At 40.6% G+C, this 17942-nt stretch overlaps 1 protein-coding gene across 1 annotated transcript; it reads left to right on the plus strand.

The window, feature by feature from the left end:
- The first annotated feature begins 264 nt into the window (after positions 1 to 264).
- Positions 265 to 4404, plus strand: LOC111610629. Its single transcript, XM_023345324.1, has 3 exons — positions 265 to 309; positions 2185 to 2342; positions 3875 to 4404. Exons 1-3 carry the CDS (start codon positions 284 to 286, stop codon positions 4402 to 4404), a joined length of 714 nt encoding a protein of 237 aa, XP_023201092.1. The 5' UTR covers positions 265 to 283.
- Positions 4405 to 17942: the final 13538 nt, after the last annotated feature.

Below are 17942 nucleotides of genomic sequence, written 5' to 3' on the forward strand. Positions count from 1 at the left end.
CTGCCGGTTCAGGCTTGATCCAACCTGTTTCCCAGCTCATTAAAGCTGCAGCAGCTGCAGCGCTGCATCAGCTGGGTCGACCCAGTCCCACTCTGCAGCTACTGAGCACGCTCAGTTAGTCTGAGCATGCTTATAAAGGTGGGTCTCTATTGAGAAACACTTGTCATTCGGCCAAAAGATCAGGCCATTACATCTGAGAAAACAGGAAAACTTTATTATTAATATTATTGTTATTTTTAATAAAATACTCCAGTGAATAAAGATCTTGGCTTCCAGCAGCTTGATGCACCTGATCAACCAGGTAACCAGGTAATGTTCCTCCTGTCATCATAAATCAAACGTTTATCGGTCTGCACGGCAGCTTAGGTAATTATCATGTCGGCTGATTGGTGGCATGTTTTAATGCTTTTAGTTCAGTAAATATGAAAGTGGAACACGATTGTTTACTTTCTGTCATTCACTCTGCTTTTCTCCAAAAATATTTAGGTTCTATTAAATTGATATTATCTAAGGAGGCAAATGTTTTCCTACTCCTTTTGTTAGTGTTTTATTTCATTACAGCATCAGATTGAATATATTTTATGTTTTGTGGAAGACCTTCATAATAAAGTACAGAATCATAAAGTTGGATCCGTCATAAATGGATTTTAAAAATATTATGTAAAAAATAACTGAAAAGTGTAAATTTAGCTCATTTTCGTCTGACACCCTTTAAAAAAATATATCTTGTGTCAAACAAAATATATCAGGAGTCAAACTCCAGGCCTCCGGTCGCTGTCCTGCAGTTTTTAGATGAGCCACAGGTACAAAACACTGGAATGAAACGGCTTTGTTACCTCCTCCTGGGGTAGATCGGTTCTCCAGAACCTTAATGACCTAATTATTCTATTCAGGTGGTGCAGCAGAGGCTCATCTAAAAGTTGCAGGACTGCGGCCCTGGAGGACTGGAGTTTGAGACCCCTGCTCTAGTGCAACCAGCTGCCTTCAGCTAAACAGTTAGCTCAGAGCTAAACAGTTAGCTCAGAGCTAAACAGTTAGCTCAGAGCTAAACAATATGTTACAAACGGCTCCTAATTTTTACTCAGTTAAATCACATTCAGTGAGTTTAGATATAATATCTGAGTCTATTTAAAAAATATTTGCTGTGAATTGATTTGAATTTAATCAAATTTAATCACTTTTAGCAGAATTTATTAATCAGCTTTGTATGACGGCATATTAGGGCTCATTCTAGATGTTGAGAAAAGAGTAAATTTCTGTTCAAAAACAGAAATTTTGAGATTTATCTCAGAAATATTCTGGAGCAAATCATGGAAACTTTCCAAGTTTTTCCTAGAAGATTTCTAAGATTCATCTAGTAATTTCTGAGTTTGTTTTTTTTTTTTTTTACAAACATTTCCTCCTTTGGCCCTAGTACTCCGTTGTAGATTCAGTGAGTTTAGTTACAACATCTTAATTTATTAAAATATTCGCTGCAAATCTTCATATTGAATTGAGTTTAATCAGATTTAAATACTTGAAATTTAAACAAAGAATTTGATAATCATCTTTATGCGACGGTGAGTTAGAGCTCAGTCAATAGAAAAAGCACAAAGAATTAAGAATCCGCCAAAAAAAAGAGAATTTGAGATTAAATTCAGAAATTTTCTTAGAAAGAAATTATTTTGGTTAAAAAAAACCCTTAAATTTCTGAAATTAATCTCAGACGTTTTTAAGAAAAAATTTGGAAAGTTTTCAAAAGGCAAAAATGTCAAACTTTTGGAAATTTTACAAGTTTTTTCTAGAAAAAATCTTGAAACAAATTAATCTCCAATCTCTGGAGAATAATCTCAGAGGAGGAGTTTTATTTTTGTTAAAAACTCCTCCTTTTTTGTCTAGTGGCCCTAATGGGCTTCCTTACCTTTTTAATCACACCGAATGTTAAATTTAAACCGACTTTAAAACGTGCAGCAGATTCAGGTTTGTGTTTCCTGCAGATTTAAGCGTCAGTGAAACAAACCTGGATGGTGAACCGGCTGTATTCAGCTCCATTCATGTGTTTGTGTGTCTGTCTTCGACCTTCAGACCTGCTGGGGGGCTGAAGGTCAAACTTGTTAACCCCGGCGGTGTAGAGCCATCATCAGGTTGCAGAGGCGCTCCCTGATCCTGCAGCTTTCATCAACTCAGCCGTTTCTCCCCCATTAGCGTCGCAGCGCGTTTCCCTCCATCGCGTTTTCCTGTGAAGAGACGCAGCAGAGACGGGGGACGGACGTCCACATGGACTGTCCTCCAGGTGTCCGAGGCGCTGATGGGCCTGAAAGTGAAGCCTCCGACCTCCAGGCTGCAGGGACTTCCTGTTTGTGGTACCAACCTGCGACCCCCGCTGACCTCTGACCTGCGACTCTCTCCACGTGTCGGGGACACGGCTCGGCACGGCAGAAACGTCCAGAACTCTGCAGCGCGTGTTTAGCGTGTCGGACTGCTGCAGGGAGGGGTCAGAGGTCAAAGGCTCAGATTTGTTAAAGGTTCACTGGTTAAAGAACAGATTACCGTCAAAAAGCAACGATCTGACCCGACCCGACAGAACTGACACATCTTTATCATTCTCACCATCAGAGCTACTGGAATAACTTTAAAAATAGATAGAAAATATAAAAATCTTTATCCTTTTAAAGCAGGGGTGGGCAGGCCTGGTCCTGGTCCTGGTCCTGGTCCTGGTCCTGGAGGTTCGGTGTCCTGCAACTCTTAGACGTCTCTCTGGTCCAACACACTTGAATCCAACAGCTGAATCACCTCCTAAGTGCAGTCAGGTTCTCCAGAGTTCTGCTAATTATCTCATTATTTGACTCAGGTGTGTTGAAGTAGAGAAACATCTAAAAGTTGCGGACCGGCCCTCCAGGCCTGGAGTTGCCCACCCCTGTTTTAACGGTTGAGCATTACAGATCCATATTACAGATCCATTCAATGATTTAGGATGTTATTATATTATTATTAACTCCATCAACAAGTTTGGATTAATTAGACAAAGACAGACATTTTCTCAAGTTAAATTCTGTTACGCAGAATTTACATTTTTCTTGTTTTTTTTACTGCTGCTAAAAACCTTGCAGGTGTTTCTGATTGTATTTCTTTTGTATATTTAAAATGTCTCCCAGTTCATCAGAATTTAAAGTTTATTAATATTTGAGAATGTGTTCTTGCATTATTATTACCATTATGTTTCTTGGAAATAAAGTCAATAGTACGATATTATCGTTTATCGCAATAACTTCTGGGACAATTTATCATCCAGCAAAATGTGTAATCATGACAGGCCAACATGTAGCAATAAATATTAAATGTTGGGACCGATTTGTCGTTGCCAGTTTTCTTAATTCTGTGATTGGCTGATGATTTTATCTTCCTCAGTGAAGGTCTGAGCATCAGCCTCTGTCCTCTTCTGCTCTGCAGTGAGAGGTTCTACTGGCAGACCGGCCCACCAGGCCCGATCTGCATGTCTGTTACCAGCTCAGACATTTTCTTACTATGTTTAGCAACATTTCAGACAAAAAAAAGGGTTTTGGTCAAAATTGGAATTAGCAGGTCAGGCTTTTTAAAGCTCGGAAATCGGCCAGAAAACTGCAGTCGGTTCAGCCTAGTTGGCAATAACAATATTATTATTGGATATCAATATCGGCCCAGATTCTCAGATCGGTGCATTTCTAGGGAAACTGAAAGAACAGCTGTTAGTATTTTATGTTGATGGATTGGAGGAATCCTTCAGCACTTTTTGAAAATATTGATGATAAAGATTCTTTGAAGTTTTTTTTTTTTAAACATCATTTAGTTTAAAACGTTTGAATAATTTTATTTCTCCTGATGTTCATCTGATCTGAAATCTGGTTCCGTTTCCCAGGCGACCTGTCTGGACCGGCGCAGAAGAATCTGGAGGTGAGTGACTGGCTCCCTGCAGCTCCAGGTCCAAACATCGCCTTCAAAGCCCGTTGGTTCCGACTCGCGGTCCGGCTTGGCCCGTTAGAAACAGAAAACATGCAGCAGACGCCGCGCATTCCTGAGCCCATTCCACAAAGCACAAGAACTTCCTTTAATTCTTCGACCCCCGGCGACGGAGCCAGGGCACATCCTGTTGTCCTCGCGCCGCTTCCTGCAGCGCGCGGCTCCATCTTCCACGCTGGTTGCCACGGCGACGGGGAAACAGTGCGGCAGTACCGGCGGAGCGGCCCGCTTGGCTCGGGTCTGGATGTTCCTGGCGTCCGTTTGCAGGCCACTGCTAATCAGAGGGAGTTTCAAGTGTTTGGGTTCAGAACCTGTTTACCGGACAGAACCGGGTTCATACCGGGTCAGAACCAGAACACTGCTAAAGTATCGACACCCTGTCCCAACTTTCAGGGTTCATTGGGATCAAATGTGGGAAAAACACATTAATTCTAGCAGGGAGGAAAATTATGCATAACTTAATAGATTTGTTTACAAATAAAAATCTGAAAAGTGTGGCTTGCATTTGCACTCAAACATCTTTACTCTAAAACCATCAAATCAGAGGCTAATGAACCCAAATCCAATTAATATTTTTCTGATTGTTAATCTTTTGATTGATTCTGATTCTAAAATCCAATCCGGCTTTTATTACTTCTGTAAACATCAGCGGTCGCTTTGGGTCGTGAACCGTTCACACAGAAACAGGAAGAGAAAAAAATCTGATTTCAGCAAAAAATCAGAATTGAGCATAAAGAACTGCGGTGAGAACGTAGCCTGAAGGACTTATGGGGTCTTTTTTTTTTAACAGATAATAAAGTAAGCATGAAATATTTTAATTAAACAGATAAATTAATCAGATATTTTTATATGAATTATAATAGATCATAACTTTAAGACAGTTTTGCATGTTTTAGCGTCCAGTTCTCTGATTCTGTTTGCTTGATTGAAGAAAACTGAAAAAGATTTAGTTTATTCTCATGATTAATAACAGGATTCAAGTCACTTTTTCTAAGTTTTAATAAAGTAAATAAATGCAGGTTTGGATGAACCAAAATCTGCTTTGTAGTAAAATTAAAGGGACTTTGCCAGGAAATCAGAGGGAAAGCTGAAAGCTTGATTAGAAAATGAATGCCTTAATAGTTTTATAAACATCTTTTAAAGTGTGAGTCATAGTTTTGTGTTAATTAAAACTGAAAGTTTGTGGGTTAAGGACCTCCAGTGGGGAACCAGCTTGTTGAATCACATTCACCCCAACCTGTTCCTTTAAGAAAACTTATAATTAAAGGCTTGATTTATTTTGACCCAAAGCAAAATGAAGTAAATAAATCTTTCAGCTGTTATGAACTTTGACCCCACTGAGTGTTTCCTGCAGTGAGATCATCCTGCACCCTTTCACCTCTGCGCTCTGACACGGCGTAGGAATCCATGCAGCGCTTCACAAGGTAAAACATGTTAGCGTTTTTTTAGCTTTCCATAGAAGTGATGTCCTGCTGCGTCCCAGCTGCACAAAGGAGCGTTACCACACATCCTTCCTCTCAGCAGCAGATCCAAACAAACCAGAATATAAATCCCACAACTCTGAACTGGAAATGATCCGCGCCACTCAGCCGCCATCTTGGGAGGCAAGCGCAGCATAAACCATATATGGCTTCCAGACCAACAAATAGAAAATAGGTTGACGTCATTGACCAATATGCAAAGTAATGAAACGTGTCAGACGATGTGGACAAGCTGCCTCTGATTATGATGCAGTTAACTAGTGAATATGAAGAGTTTATCCACCATGGAGGAGCTTCACCTGAAATCCATGAATACATACAATCAATATTTAAACGGACTTGTAAAGGATGTGCAAACTCTTTATGCGAATAACTAAGTTTTGTTGACCGGCAGAGTAACACACAGGCTACATGTCTGTCTAGCTAGCAGATAAAAGCTACATTAGCCCAGCTAATGTTGCTTGTTTGGCAGTAATTACTGCAGTAGATAGTTGTAATGTACTTATATTGTTTATAAGTTAGGAACAAGGCGAGAGATGGTTCTAAGGTTGTGGTTTGTTTGTTGTTGTCATAGCAACTCCATACCAACTGCCTACCAAGATGGCTGTCGGATACAAAGTTCCCGGTGTGACATCACATGAGAACTGTTTGTGTTTCCATCTCTGCTGGTATTTATTTTAAATAGTCTTTTTTATGCACAAATATAAACATCTACAGCATTTTATTAAATCATCCCACTCAGCTGCACCTTTTTAACAGGTTTTACTGTTTGTTTAGTATTTTTGTTGTAAATTTGCTCTTACTGTTCAGTCTCCTGATTTTATGTTAATTTGAATCTCAATGCTTCCATCTTTTTTCAGCCTGTTGGAACCTGAATTTCCCTGTAAAGAATATTGAATTTATTCTAAAAATGACCCAGCAGCTGACTAACATATTTACCAGCTACCTGCTGCTTCAGGAGGAAACTAAACTACATGCATTCTTTATTGATAATCCATATTAATGGATGCTTTCTCCCTTGATGGGACGACCATCTTGACGTTACAGTGAATCCAAAGCTAATGTTGTTAGCGAGGATGACCTTTGCTTTGGCTGTGTGTTTTTATGTGACTTGCGTTGCATATTATTGCTAATTTAGATTGTTGTAGTTTTTATTTTGAGCTCCTGCACCAGTTAACGTCTCTGCTTATAACCAGTCATGTTGCGGTTCCACCAGTAAAGTTTGAGGTTTTGTGCTGGAACAACTCAGACCTCCCAGGAAATGTTTGTTGTGATGCTTGGCTGAAAACACTCAGCTAAAGAGCGCTAAAACCCTGAGGAACTCCCTGGAGATTTTCCCTCCAGCAGAGAGAGAAAGCCTGTAATCGCTGCTCCCTGTTTGTTGTACAACAACATTCCTGCAGCGGCTCTGCGTTCATCCGTCGGCTTCGGACAAACTTTCACTTTGGGGAAACGGGGAAGGAAAGCGGCAGCTCGCCTGGGAGGAAGGCGTTCGCTGCTGCTTCCTGCGTCGCTGCGTCTCTCCAGGAAATCAGGAAACGCAGCGACTTGTAGAGATGCTGATCAGCTTAACAAGTCGTTTCCTCCTGAAACACTCGGTCCCTGTCCCGTTATGGGAGTCGAAGCTGCAGCGGAGGAGGCAGAGACTGAGACTCGTTTGAGTCCCATAAACAGTGACTTCAGACTGGAGTCAGACTCACGGTTTAAGAAAAGTTTAAAACTTGTGAACAATCTTTAATTTTTATTGTTTGTGTTTCCTGTCTCCTCTGCCTGCTGTTCATTCCACCGTAGAGAGATTATCACGCTGCCTCAGCACCTGCTGTAAGAATAATTTATCCCCTTTAAACTGTTTACGTTTATGCTAGTAAAGTTATTAACAGCACACAGTGCAGGTCACTCTGTTCGCCAGGCGTAAAGCTGCATGTGGGAGTTTTTATTCTGAATGCAGCACCTCGCTCTGCCGCCGTTCAGTCTGCTGCTCTTCTGATTTCTGCCGGTTTAGTTTGCCGCCTGCAGCTGCAGGCTCATTTATCTGTTTACGTGACCAAAACAGATATAAATGATCTAAATTCATTTATCCTTTTTCACACTAACTATTAATTCATTTTATTTGACTTCAGATGTGACTTGGATTTGAAATCAATCACTTGTGAACATCTGTGGGGGTAGAAATGCTTGTAGAGTTGAGCAGAAAGTTTTTACGGATGGCGGTGGCGATCTGTGACATCATGTTTTGTCATGTTTTCATCTTCGTAATGTTTGTCATGTTTTCATCCTTTTTTGTCATATTGTCATGTTTTCATCATGTTCCATCACATTTTCGTCACGTTTTAAATTTTCCATCATGTTTCCGTCATGCTCTCGCCACACCTCCGCCGGTAAACACTGAGACTCTCATGTTTCCTCCGACCTGCTGAAGTTCAGACCCAAACCGTTATTTCTCAGGTTTGTTTGTTTCGTGACTCTTCCCACTTGGAGATTGAGCCCACAGCTTCTCACGCTGCGCAGATTTCACGCCGTTTGGCTGAAGCGTATCAGATGGCACGCCGGATGCCTCGGCCTGTCAGGGTGTGGTAATCCTCGGGTTTTCTGGAGATCAGGTTGTTATCTGACAGAACCCCTACACGACCGATCCCCAAACACACAAACAACGCTGCATCAGGAATGCTCAGGTGTCCTCCCTTACGCTCTCCAGGCCCAAACATCTCCGTAAACTCGACCCGTTTGAGCCACTTTGGAACAATTTAGGGAGGGACAATCACAGGAAGTCATGTCTTATCTCAGAGGGAGCAGTGGATCCACTCGGTCTTCTCAAACCAAACAACTTGTCCAAACCTGAGCAGAAAACAGTTTGGTTTCTTTCTAATTGTATCTCTGAAGTGTTTTGTTCAGATCGTTGCAGCATAAACCCGACTGATGCTGGGTTTTGTCTTTTTGGTGTAACAATCTAATCTGTTTGATTTATATCTTCATGGTTCTGATTGAGCAGCTTTTTGTTGCTCAAAGTATCACAGATTAAAAAAAGCACAGCAGCTTCTGAAATTATTGCATCTGATTGGAATTTTATGTGGATTTTAGCTTTTTTTATGCTTGAAGATCAGATTTGACCTAATCACCCAAATCTCCACATTGTTTCATATTACTTTAGATTAACAGACTTTAACAGAGCTGCTCATTTCTCATTTCTTTGTTGCTTTTGACATTTATCATTTTTGATATTTGTCATTTGTTCAAAGCAGCTTATTGGTGCTTCAGTAGTGAATAACTGCATGTAAACTTACATGTTTTTATCTGCCTACAACAGTAAAAATAATTCTGGTGAGTTTTTCTTTTTTTTTTGTTTAATTTTAAATTAACATACATATATAAATGTATATATATATTTTTTTGCAAAGTAATGTTTTGCCAATTTATGATTTTACTTCAGATGTTCATCAGAATCTGTTCAAACCAACACTGTATTTGTGGCTCTTCATCCCTCCCACATCTGCTGAACTGATTTTATAGGTTTTTTTGATCTGGATCTACAACTTTGGGTCAGAAGAATATTATGGCAAAATACAGTCGAGCAGATTTTATTTTACTTTTTTATTTTTTTAATGTATTTATGTTTATAAAATGTTTTGATTTTGGTATTTTGGCACTGTTAGTGTTCCATATTTGTGGTGCAGTTATGAGGCTCCAGTAAAATCCTTTTGGATGATCTGGATGTTTTTGTAAATCTAAAAGTTTTCTGTTTTCTTTAAATAATTTTGAGCTTTCATTTGTGAATAATTTGATTTGAGTTGAACATTTTTGTGGATCACAGCAGTTTTGTTAGCAAACATTCAGAAAGTCTTGGAAATATTTGATATTTTGAAATGGAAAATGGATCTTTGGAGCCTGAATCTTTTGGTCTGTAAGAACCGTAAGTAATGAAGCGTCCGGCCCAGTTTGAAGCTGCCATGGTAACCGGTTTCTGGTCCTTCAGAAAATCAGATCCTGCCTGTTTTCTGCTGAATTTCACTTTCATTTCAGGTAGACTCTGTCAGCTAGCTTCAGATGCTAATGACATGTTTTACTTACTGCATTTCTACTTTGGCTTCTCCGTCCGACTCGACTCCATATATGAAGTAAACTTTGTTGTTTTCTGTAGCCTGAGGTCTAATTTTATTGATTTTACTCGACTGATTTATCGCTGAGTTTCCTGTGAGACGTTGAGCAGAAAAGGCCCCGGCTCCCGGCCCCCGGCCCCCGGTGACTCAGGAGCAGCAGCAGCAGGAACAGGGAGTGTTTTGTTGTGAAAACCATTTGGCCCATTTGGCCCATGGCAACATTATTTTTTGTCCTTCGTGCAGCGCCAGCCCGAATCAGAAATACTGTAGCTCTCAGATCAAAGCGCTACAGAACCTGTCCGCCCGCCACAACAACCTGCTGAACTTCCTCGTCCTTTCTGGGGAGGTTCCAGCTCAGCCTGACTCACAGGCAAACAATTACACAGACGTTTGTTTTTAAATATCACAGAGGAACCAAATTCCACGAATAATACTTGGTTTTAACCAAATTATTCCAGGTGGAGCTGTTGTTCCTCCTAGCTGGATCTGAACTCAGCTGCTCCTCATGTGGAGCGGAAAGAAACACCTGAAGCCTGCAGGCGTCCAGTCAAAGCCCAGCGCCCGCCTGATGCTTCAGCAGCTTCGCTCTGCAGTCAACAGATGTGTCATTAGAAAGTCTGGAAAGACGTTTTGAAGGTCACACGCTGCTTAGTGTTCCCAGGAAATCTGTGTTCAGGCTGCACTGTTGAGCTCAGGTCTGCTTTTACCAGCCGCTGGACTCAATTTAAGTATTTAATGAAGTTAATAAAACTGTCTCCGTCCAGGTAGAACAGACATTATTGTGCAATAATGATCAGCACTTAAATTTGACCTGCAGCGTGTTGAAATCGGGGCTATGATAGTTTTGGGTTTTTCATTTGTTTAGTTTTATTTTGTTGTGACTTTTTGTCTAATTCAGTATTTAGTTTTTAGAGCGTGTTCATTTTTATTAGATAAATATTGTTTAGTTTTTGTTTTTATTAGTAGTTTAGTTTCTTCATACTTTGGTTTATTTTTAGGTGCAGAATTTAAATGGTTGAAGGATTCCTGGATTGAGTAATGAGTAGTCATTATTTATTTATTACCATTTTAATAAGAAGTTTTCAGTTGTTGAACAACCAGCTGACTGCTTTTTCTGCCGCCAGGCGGAGAATGGAACGCCGTAATTTGGCGACATAAACCGTGGAGAAAAAACTAATTTCACATCAGTTCGAAAAGCTACAAAAATAGATTCATAAAACAAAGGATATTTGTATAATTTCATTATTGTTTTAGTTAGTTTTAAAAGCACAATATAGCTGCAGTTATAGTTTCACCCCATTGATTACCATTGTTACTCATTTCAGGTAATGAAAATGTTTTCTCTATTTCAGTTTTCGTCAGTTTTTGTTGACTATAATAATTTTAGTTTAAGTAAAAGTCGATGAGTTTTTAACCGAGTCAGACAGAAACAAACTGCAGTTCCTTTATATGCTGATGATGACGGTTTATACATGGGATTTAGATTTATACGCTGCAGTTATGTGAGGAGTTTGAACTCTTTTGACTTTCTGCTTTGGTCCAATCCGTCGTTCCAGAAGTCTTCTGCTTCTTTCTAAACAGCTTAGCAGAATTAAGCAGAGAATTGGTGAAGAAGCTTCGTCTTTGGTGAGAACATCAAACAGCCGTTCTGTACCGTGAAACGATTCTCATGCCAGGTTTGCACAATCCATCCATCACTCAGCTTCGTTTAGTCTCAACTTGTTTCCCTGCTGCTATCAGAGGAGCAATTATCCCTCATTTAACACGTATGTTGCAAACCCACTTAGCAGCAGCATCTATCTGTGATTTATAGTCAGACCTGCAGTTCCATGTCTCCTCTGCTTCATCTCTTATCCACACAAATCTCCGATTTAGCTGAGATTCTATTTTAATGAATGTTTACCGTCAGATTCCTGTAATTTTCAGATAAACTGCTGTATCCTCCTTTTCTCTGCCGCTGGTTTGTTCCGCCTCCATCATGAGGAGTTTTGTGTTCTGCAGGCTGTATCTCTGTTTGAACTGATTAATCTAAGTTTGGGATGATTGTGAAGCCTTGAGACGTAGCTTGGATCAAAACCACAGGTTTGTTTCTCCCAGTTCACCCTCCAGAGGAACCAGTCCATTTCACTGTGGTGTCTACATTCCTGCTTTTGTTGTTCACAAAACAAGACATAAAGTGTAGAGCAAATCTTTATTGTAATTACATAACTGGAAACATGGGAGGAAGGAAGGTCTGCCAATCGGGCCTCTCTGCTCGCTGACGATAAAAACTGATTTGCCTTTTTGTTTCTGAAATATGGGTTAGGATTTTCCAAATATTTTCCTTCAGAGCATCCAGCAGCCAAGACATTCACTGAAGGCTGTCCTAGATCTGGCATGGACAACATAAGGTCCGAGGGCTGGAGGAGGTCCCTGGATTGTCTCCATTTGGTCCTCGATGCTCTCAAATAAATTGAGAAAACAGCTTTTAACCAGTTAAAAATTAAAATAAAGCACATTGAGAGTGATCACCTCTTCATCATAGTGCCTGCTGGTGGTTAGGAAGGGAACATTTAGGAAGGGAACATTTTGGTGCATGAGAGATGACTGCTGGAAGCAGTAAAAATAAAGATTTTAGCATGATTGATGAGAGCTGAGTTCTCAAACTGAGTTCTTCCGGGGCCGTTTGGATCCGTTCAGAGGAGGTTCAGTACCTGGATGGACATGAAGTTGGTTAAAAGCTGGTTCTGATAGAAAGTAACCAGAACCAGCATCTTAGTTTGGTGGCTCTGGGGCTCCAGGTAGTTCCATAAGAACTTATTTTCCCCCCTCACAGATTTCTTGTTTTTCCATTTGAATGTTTCAGATCATTAAACTCGATGGTTTGCATTCTTCTACCAGCGCTAATAACCAAGCTAATTGTTATTTTAGCTATTGCTAATGTTGAAAACGTTCAGCTCACTTAGCTTCCCCTACATTGATTTACTTGGCTGTTTTGTAAACTTTCAGTTGATTAAAGTTCAACATCTGTGTTGAAGTTTTGGTTTTGGACAGTTAAGAATTCGTCAAGTAATTAAAAGCTTATATTCTTGCTTTTATTTTGAAATGGGTGAAGACTGTTTACGCATCACGTGTGTGTGAATTTTGTATGTGTGTATGTAAATTATAATGTCAAAATTGTCTTGGTGCTCGAGGGATGTGGTTTTTCATGGGAAGTTGTGAGTTAAAGTTAGCGCTCGTGAATTAGCTTCCGCTAAATGTCATGGTGGTGTTTCAGTTCAATATTAGCTTCTGCTAAATACCCTGATTGCATAGCGATTTAGCATTAGCTTCTGCGAAATACAGTGTTGGTGTAGCGAGTTAGCATTAGCAGAGCTAATGTTTATGACTAGCGGTTTAGGTTTAGCATAGCTAACTTTTTAGTTATTGGGGAACATCAGTGTATGTTAAAATGAGATGAGAGACGCCTTAAAAAAGTAGTTTTTAAATCAGAAGTATTTTCTGTGTTTGGCCTTTTATTTTTTCTTAAATGATAGAAAAATCTGAAACCTGTCTGCCATTTTGACGGATTGCAGTTTCTCCCCGTACCTGGTGCAGAGGCGCAGACATTTTAGACTTTACGCACAGAGTAAATCACAGAGGCAGCTAAAACATTCATTATAAAAAATCCTGTCTGAATATTATCTCTGACATTGGATGAATCTTGCTAACCGGGAGCTGACAGCGTTTGGCTGAAGTGATGATTTTAATAATCCTACAGCACAAACAGAGCAGAGAAAACTAGAGGGAATGCTGATCTATTTATAGTCTGAATAGAGGAGTAGGCAGCTTGTTGAGGAAAGAAAGGTGCAGACTTTAATTAGACGGTAACAACTGCAGTGCGCTGCACATTAAATACGTACGCGGCTCCGCCCTGCTCCGCTCCCATCAGTCACACATCCCAGAAGAATTGCACCTGATTCATCCTGCAGTCACAACAAGCGACAAAATGGAGCCAGAAGACGTCAAACAAAAGCTAAAAACGAGAGAAGTTACTCCGCTTAAGCAGTATTAGCCTGATAAAAGTAATATCTGTTTAAATTCAGCCTCAAGCTTCTAATTAAAGTTAATCAGTCGGTTTGGACTCAGTGTCTGTTTGCTCTGTCCGGGTCTGGTTGGACTTTTTAGGGCCTATCTAAACTCTAGTGCAGATTTCTCCTCCAGATGCGAACCGGGAGGCTGAGCAGCCGCGTACAATTCAACTGGAGTCGTTTTCATTGTTTCATGAGGTTCATCAGTGGTGTCACCGTCAGTGGTTTTAGTCACTGCAGAGAAAAAGTTAGACGTGTTTATCTGCCTGATGTGTGATGGGACCCGGATTCTCTGTTCCACTTGTTGAAAATGAATGAAATTGCATAACAAAAACCCAGATTTCAGCCTGATCTCTGGTCTCTAGCTGTAATAACTGACGCTGTGCGATGACTCTGTAGATACGGCTCATCTCTGTTGGGTCTGTGAAGCATCGGCATTCCAGTTTTACCTTTTCCATGACCTCACAGCCGTCTGGGGATAAAAATAGGACAAATTCCTGCTGATTATTGAGACAAATATTCCTCATCAAGGTGTCGGCGTCAGTTTTGACGTTGGCCGGGCCGCGTCACATTCCAGGCTCTGCATTGTCCTGAGCGGCAGAATGTTTCCAGCCTTATTCACGGCCGGCGTGCGCAAAGGCCTGGGGCCCTCATTCAGCGGGGCTCTTATCTGCAGCGCCGCAGGGGCCGCTGAGCGGTTCCTGTTGTTGCAGCTCCGCGCTGCCGCTCCTTCCCGCCGCCTCGGCATTCAGATGGCACAGAATAAGGATTGTTTGTTATTACAATGCCAGTCCGCAGTGGCTTTAGCGACGTTGTTTTGACTCTGAGAACAATCAAACTTTCCAATAAAAGCCGGTGCTGCAGACGCCTCCCCCGCTGTTTATTTACGGCAGCATCAGATCCTCAGTCTGCACTGGGACAGGAAGCACCTCCACCATCACTCCGCACCAAAACATGTTGACCTGCTGCTCGATTATGTAAAAGCCTGTTTGAAGTATGCATGCAGATAATTATTATTTTAGTCATTTATTTATCATTCTGACGATTAATCTGATTAAAAATGTTAATATTCTGCAGATTTTTAATTTAAATTTCTTTTATACAATATTGGAAATGCATTAAAAGATGCCAAAAACAATTAACCTCCTTTTTTAATCAGAAAACGTTTTATTACCCAGAATGCAGCATTCCTTTAGTAAACTCTAGATTATTCATCTGCTGGACTGAACATGAAACAGAGCAAATCTGATCTGGTGATTATTTGTCAGATTAACTCATCAATAATGGAATGCAAAAGGTGTTAATGGTTTGTTTTCTCTTATTGAGAGATTAATATTTTTTGGGCATTGTTTATTTATTGGTTTATTCATTGCTCACTTTTTTAGTCATGCCAACATCTGTGTGTTCTTGATCAACAAGTTTTGTGTTTTTTAAGCAGGAGAGTTTAGAGCCACAATCTTGAGTTAAATATTAACTGTTGGTATGTTGTTGTTTTTATTGTGACTTGCTGTAAAATTGCTCATTGGTACATGGATAAAGGAGATTTTTACAGATTGTGAACCAGGTGAAGCTAAAACTGCTCTTGAGTTCTGAGTAAAACAGATTTATAGAAAAAGAAATGCAAAACTTACATATATATTAAAAATAAGAAAGATCTTTATTAAACTGAAAACAAATCAAACCAAACTGCGTACCCGACCACTGAGCATGCTATGCCTGCAATGGAACATGGCAGTGGTAGCATCATGCTGTGGGTCTGTTTCAGTGCCAGAGCTACTGATGCTTTGCACAAAGTACGAAAGAGGAAGACCAGCTCTGATTTCCTCACCTCAAATCAACAGTTAGAAAATTGAAACAAACCCAAACAAACGTAGCATAACATCAGGCTTCCTGGATTTTCCAAAACTCTGACGCTAAACCGATTGGAAATCCACGGCTGTTGTTAAATTTGACTTATGTTTTCCTGAACATGTTAGGATAGGTCTACGGTCTTCACAAAACATGTTGATTACATTTTTTGCACAAATTCAGCCTTAGATAATGAGATTTCAGTCAGCTCAGTTCTGCCTTTTCTGAAATGTTTTAGGATCTCTGTCACTTCAAATCCAAACAAGCTGCTGTTGGCCACGCCTCCCAAGGCAAGAATTACACGCATACTTGAAAATAGTCGCAAACAGATATGCAATTATACAACCATACATCTTTGAGAAGCGTTAGTAGAGCCTCCTGTACAACCAACCAGAATGCAGCAAGTGGTTTCTGGATAGTAAGTCAACAACAAAACACTTTTCCAGCAGCCATTGTGCAGCACATACAGCAGTAAAACCAGCTTACCAAATGTGCTGGAGCTCATCTTTGGTTGCTAGGTAACAGGGCTGGGCTTCCCTGGGGTTGCCAGGTAACGGCGGAGTGCCAGTTGAATGCAACCTAATAACTTTGAGGTTTTTGAAACGACTAGTTTTCCAGGAAACATTAAGTTACTGCTAAATAACTGGCTGGGTGTTTTTTAAAATTATTTTAATTTTTTTTTGTGCTTGGTCTGATTTTAGAAGCAGTTTAAACCCAAATGGAGGCATAAAAATGTGCAGAATTTTGCATAACAGGTTTCCTTTAAAGTTGAGTCTGAAGAACTGAACAGATGCATTTAAGTGAAACTGTTGGTGAAAAACTCGATGGGGACCAAGAAGAAGAATCGTTCCCTTCAACAGGAGATTAAAGTCTTTAGAGACGTCTCTGTAGCTACAGCCAGTCAGCCGTTACTGATCCGGTTCTAGTCTGGATCTGATCACTCTGGGATGGGCCGCAGGTAGCTGTCAGCCTTTTGTCAGGGAAAGATAAGAAACAAAAGCTGTGAAGGTAAATGGTCTGAGATGGAAAACTACTTCTCCACTGGTGACTCTGAAAGCTTTCCAGCCTTCCTCCCTGGACTTTCCATCCTGCAGAAACGCAACACTGAGTGGGGTGTGTGTGGGGGTGTGTGTGTGTGTGTGTGAGGTGGATGGTGGAAACGGTGGGAGTCTCTCCTTTCAAAGGGTGGCCCAAGAACAAAACAGGAAACCATCCCTTGTTTTGGCTCGTGGTCGCTACAAGTGTCAGGAATTCAGAGGAGGCGAATTCACATGCTGAGCTTGGCGGCGCGCAGGTCAGAGCATGCACGCACAAACACAAACACGTCCGCGCATCCATTCACCCGCAGCGGCGGGAATGTCTGGCATGCTCCGATAAGCAGAGACACGACGACTGTGAACCCGCCGTGGATGTTATGAAGAACGGTCCGCCAACAGACTAAATACTCAGAGATGCTGCCCTGACCTTGGTCCAATCAGGACTCGTGTTGTATGTGTGTCACAGTTCTGCTGATTCTTTTGGCTAAAAAGTGCAGAAAGCATCTCGACCTCCTTCATAAACAGGAGTTTATCTGACACGTCTTAAATTCTCCCTGTTTGGATTAAATAAAGTCAGGAGAACCGGTTCTGGTGTTGCTGTGCGCTGAGATCTCGGCCCAGTTGGTCCAGTTAGTGGCATCGTCCTGCTGCACTAACAGACACCTATTACACTGCAAAACACAAAATCTAACCAAGGAAACTTTGGTTTAGTTTCCAGTGCAAATGTCTGAAATAAGACAAAACTAACTTCTTCAAACAGATGTAGGAACTTATTTAAGTCAATTATTGCATAATACTGATGAAAAAGTTCTAGATCTAATTTTCCCATCTTATAAGTGAAATAATCTGGCAACATTCAATAATTATTTACCTAAAACTTCTATAACACACTGAAAAGTTACCTTTATGTAACTTCTCTTGATAGGTAATGGTCTGCAGTTGCTAGGTAACGGGGGGACGGGGGGGGGGGGGGGGATTGCTAGTTGCTAGGTAACAATGCAGTGCCAGTCAAATGTGACTTAACAATTGGCAGGTTTTTGAAATGACTCATTTTCCAAACATAAAAAAAACATTAACTTACATTAACTAGTTTTTTTAAGTGCTTGTTTTTTTAAGAAGCAGTAGAAACAAAAATGGAAATTTAAAAATATGAATTTTGCATAATAGGTTCCCTTTAAAGTTGAATCTGAGAGAACAGAGAGAGACATTTAAGAACAACTTAATGTGAAACTTAAACTTAATTATTTCAAGTGTAGTAGAACAAAAACAGCTGGTAAGGTTTAATGTTTTTGCAGTGTTCTCTGCTGGCCAAGGCCTTCATGTTGCTTTCGGTTTTCTGCTCTCACCGCCGTGATGAACAGCATCGGCCGATACGCCTCCTCTCATATTAAAGCGTTTCGTGTTTCCCGACCAGAAACACGGCGGCAGCAGAACCTTCAGGCTGTTTGGATCTGTGAA

The sequence above is a fragment of the Xiphophorus maculatus genome, chromosome 13, assembly GCF_002775205.1.
Source record: "Xiphophorus maculatus strain JP 163 A chromosome 13, X_maculatus-5.0-male, whole genome shotgun sequence".
NCBI classification, from domain to species: Eukaryota; Metazoa; Chordata; class Actinopteri; order Cyprinodontiformes; family Poeciliidae; genus Xiphophorus; species Xiphophorus maculatus.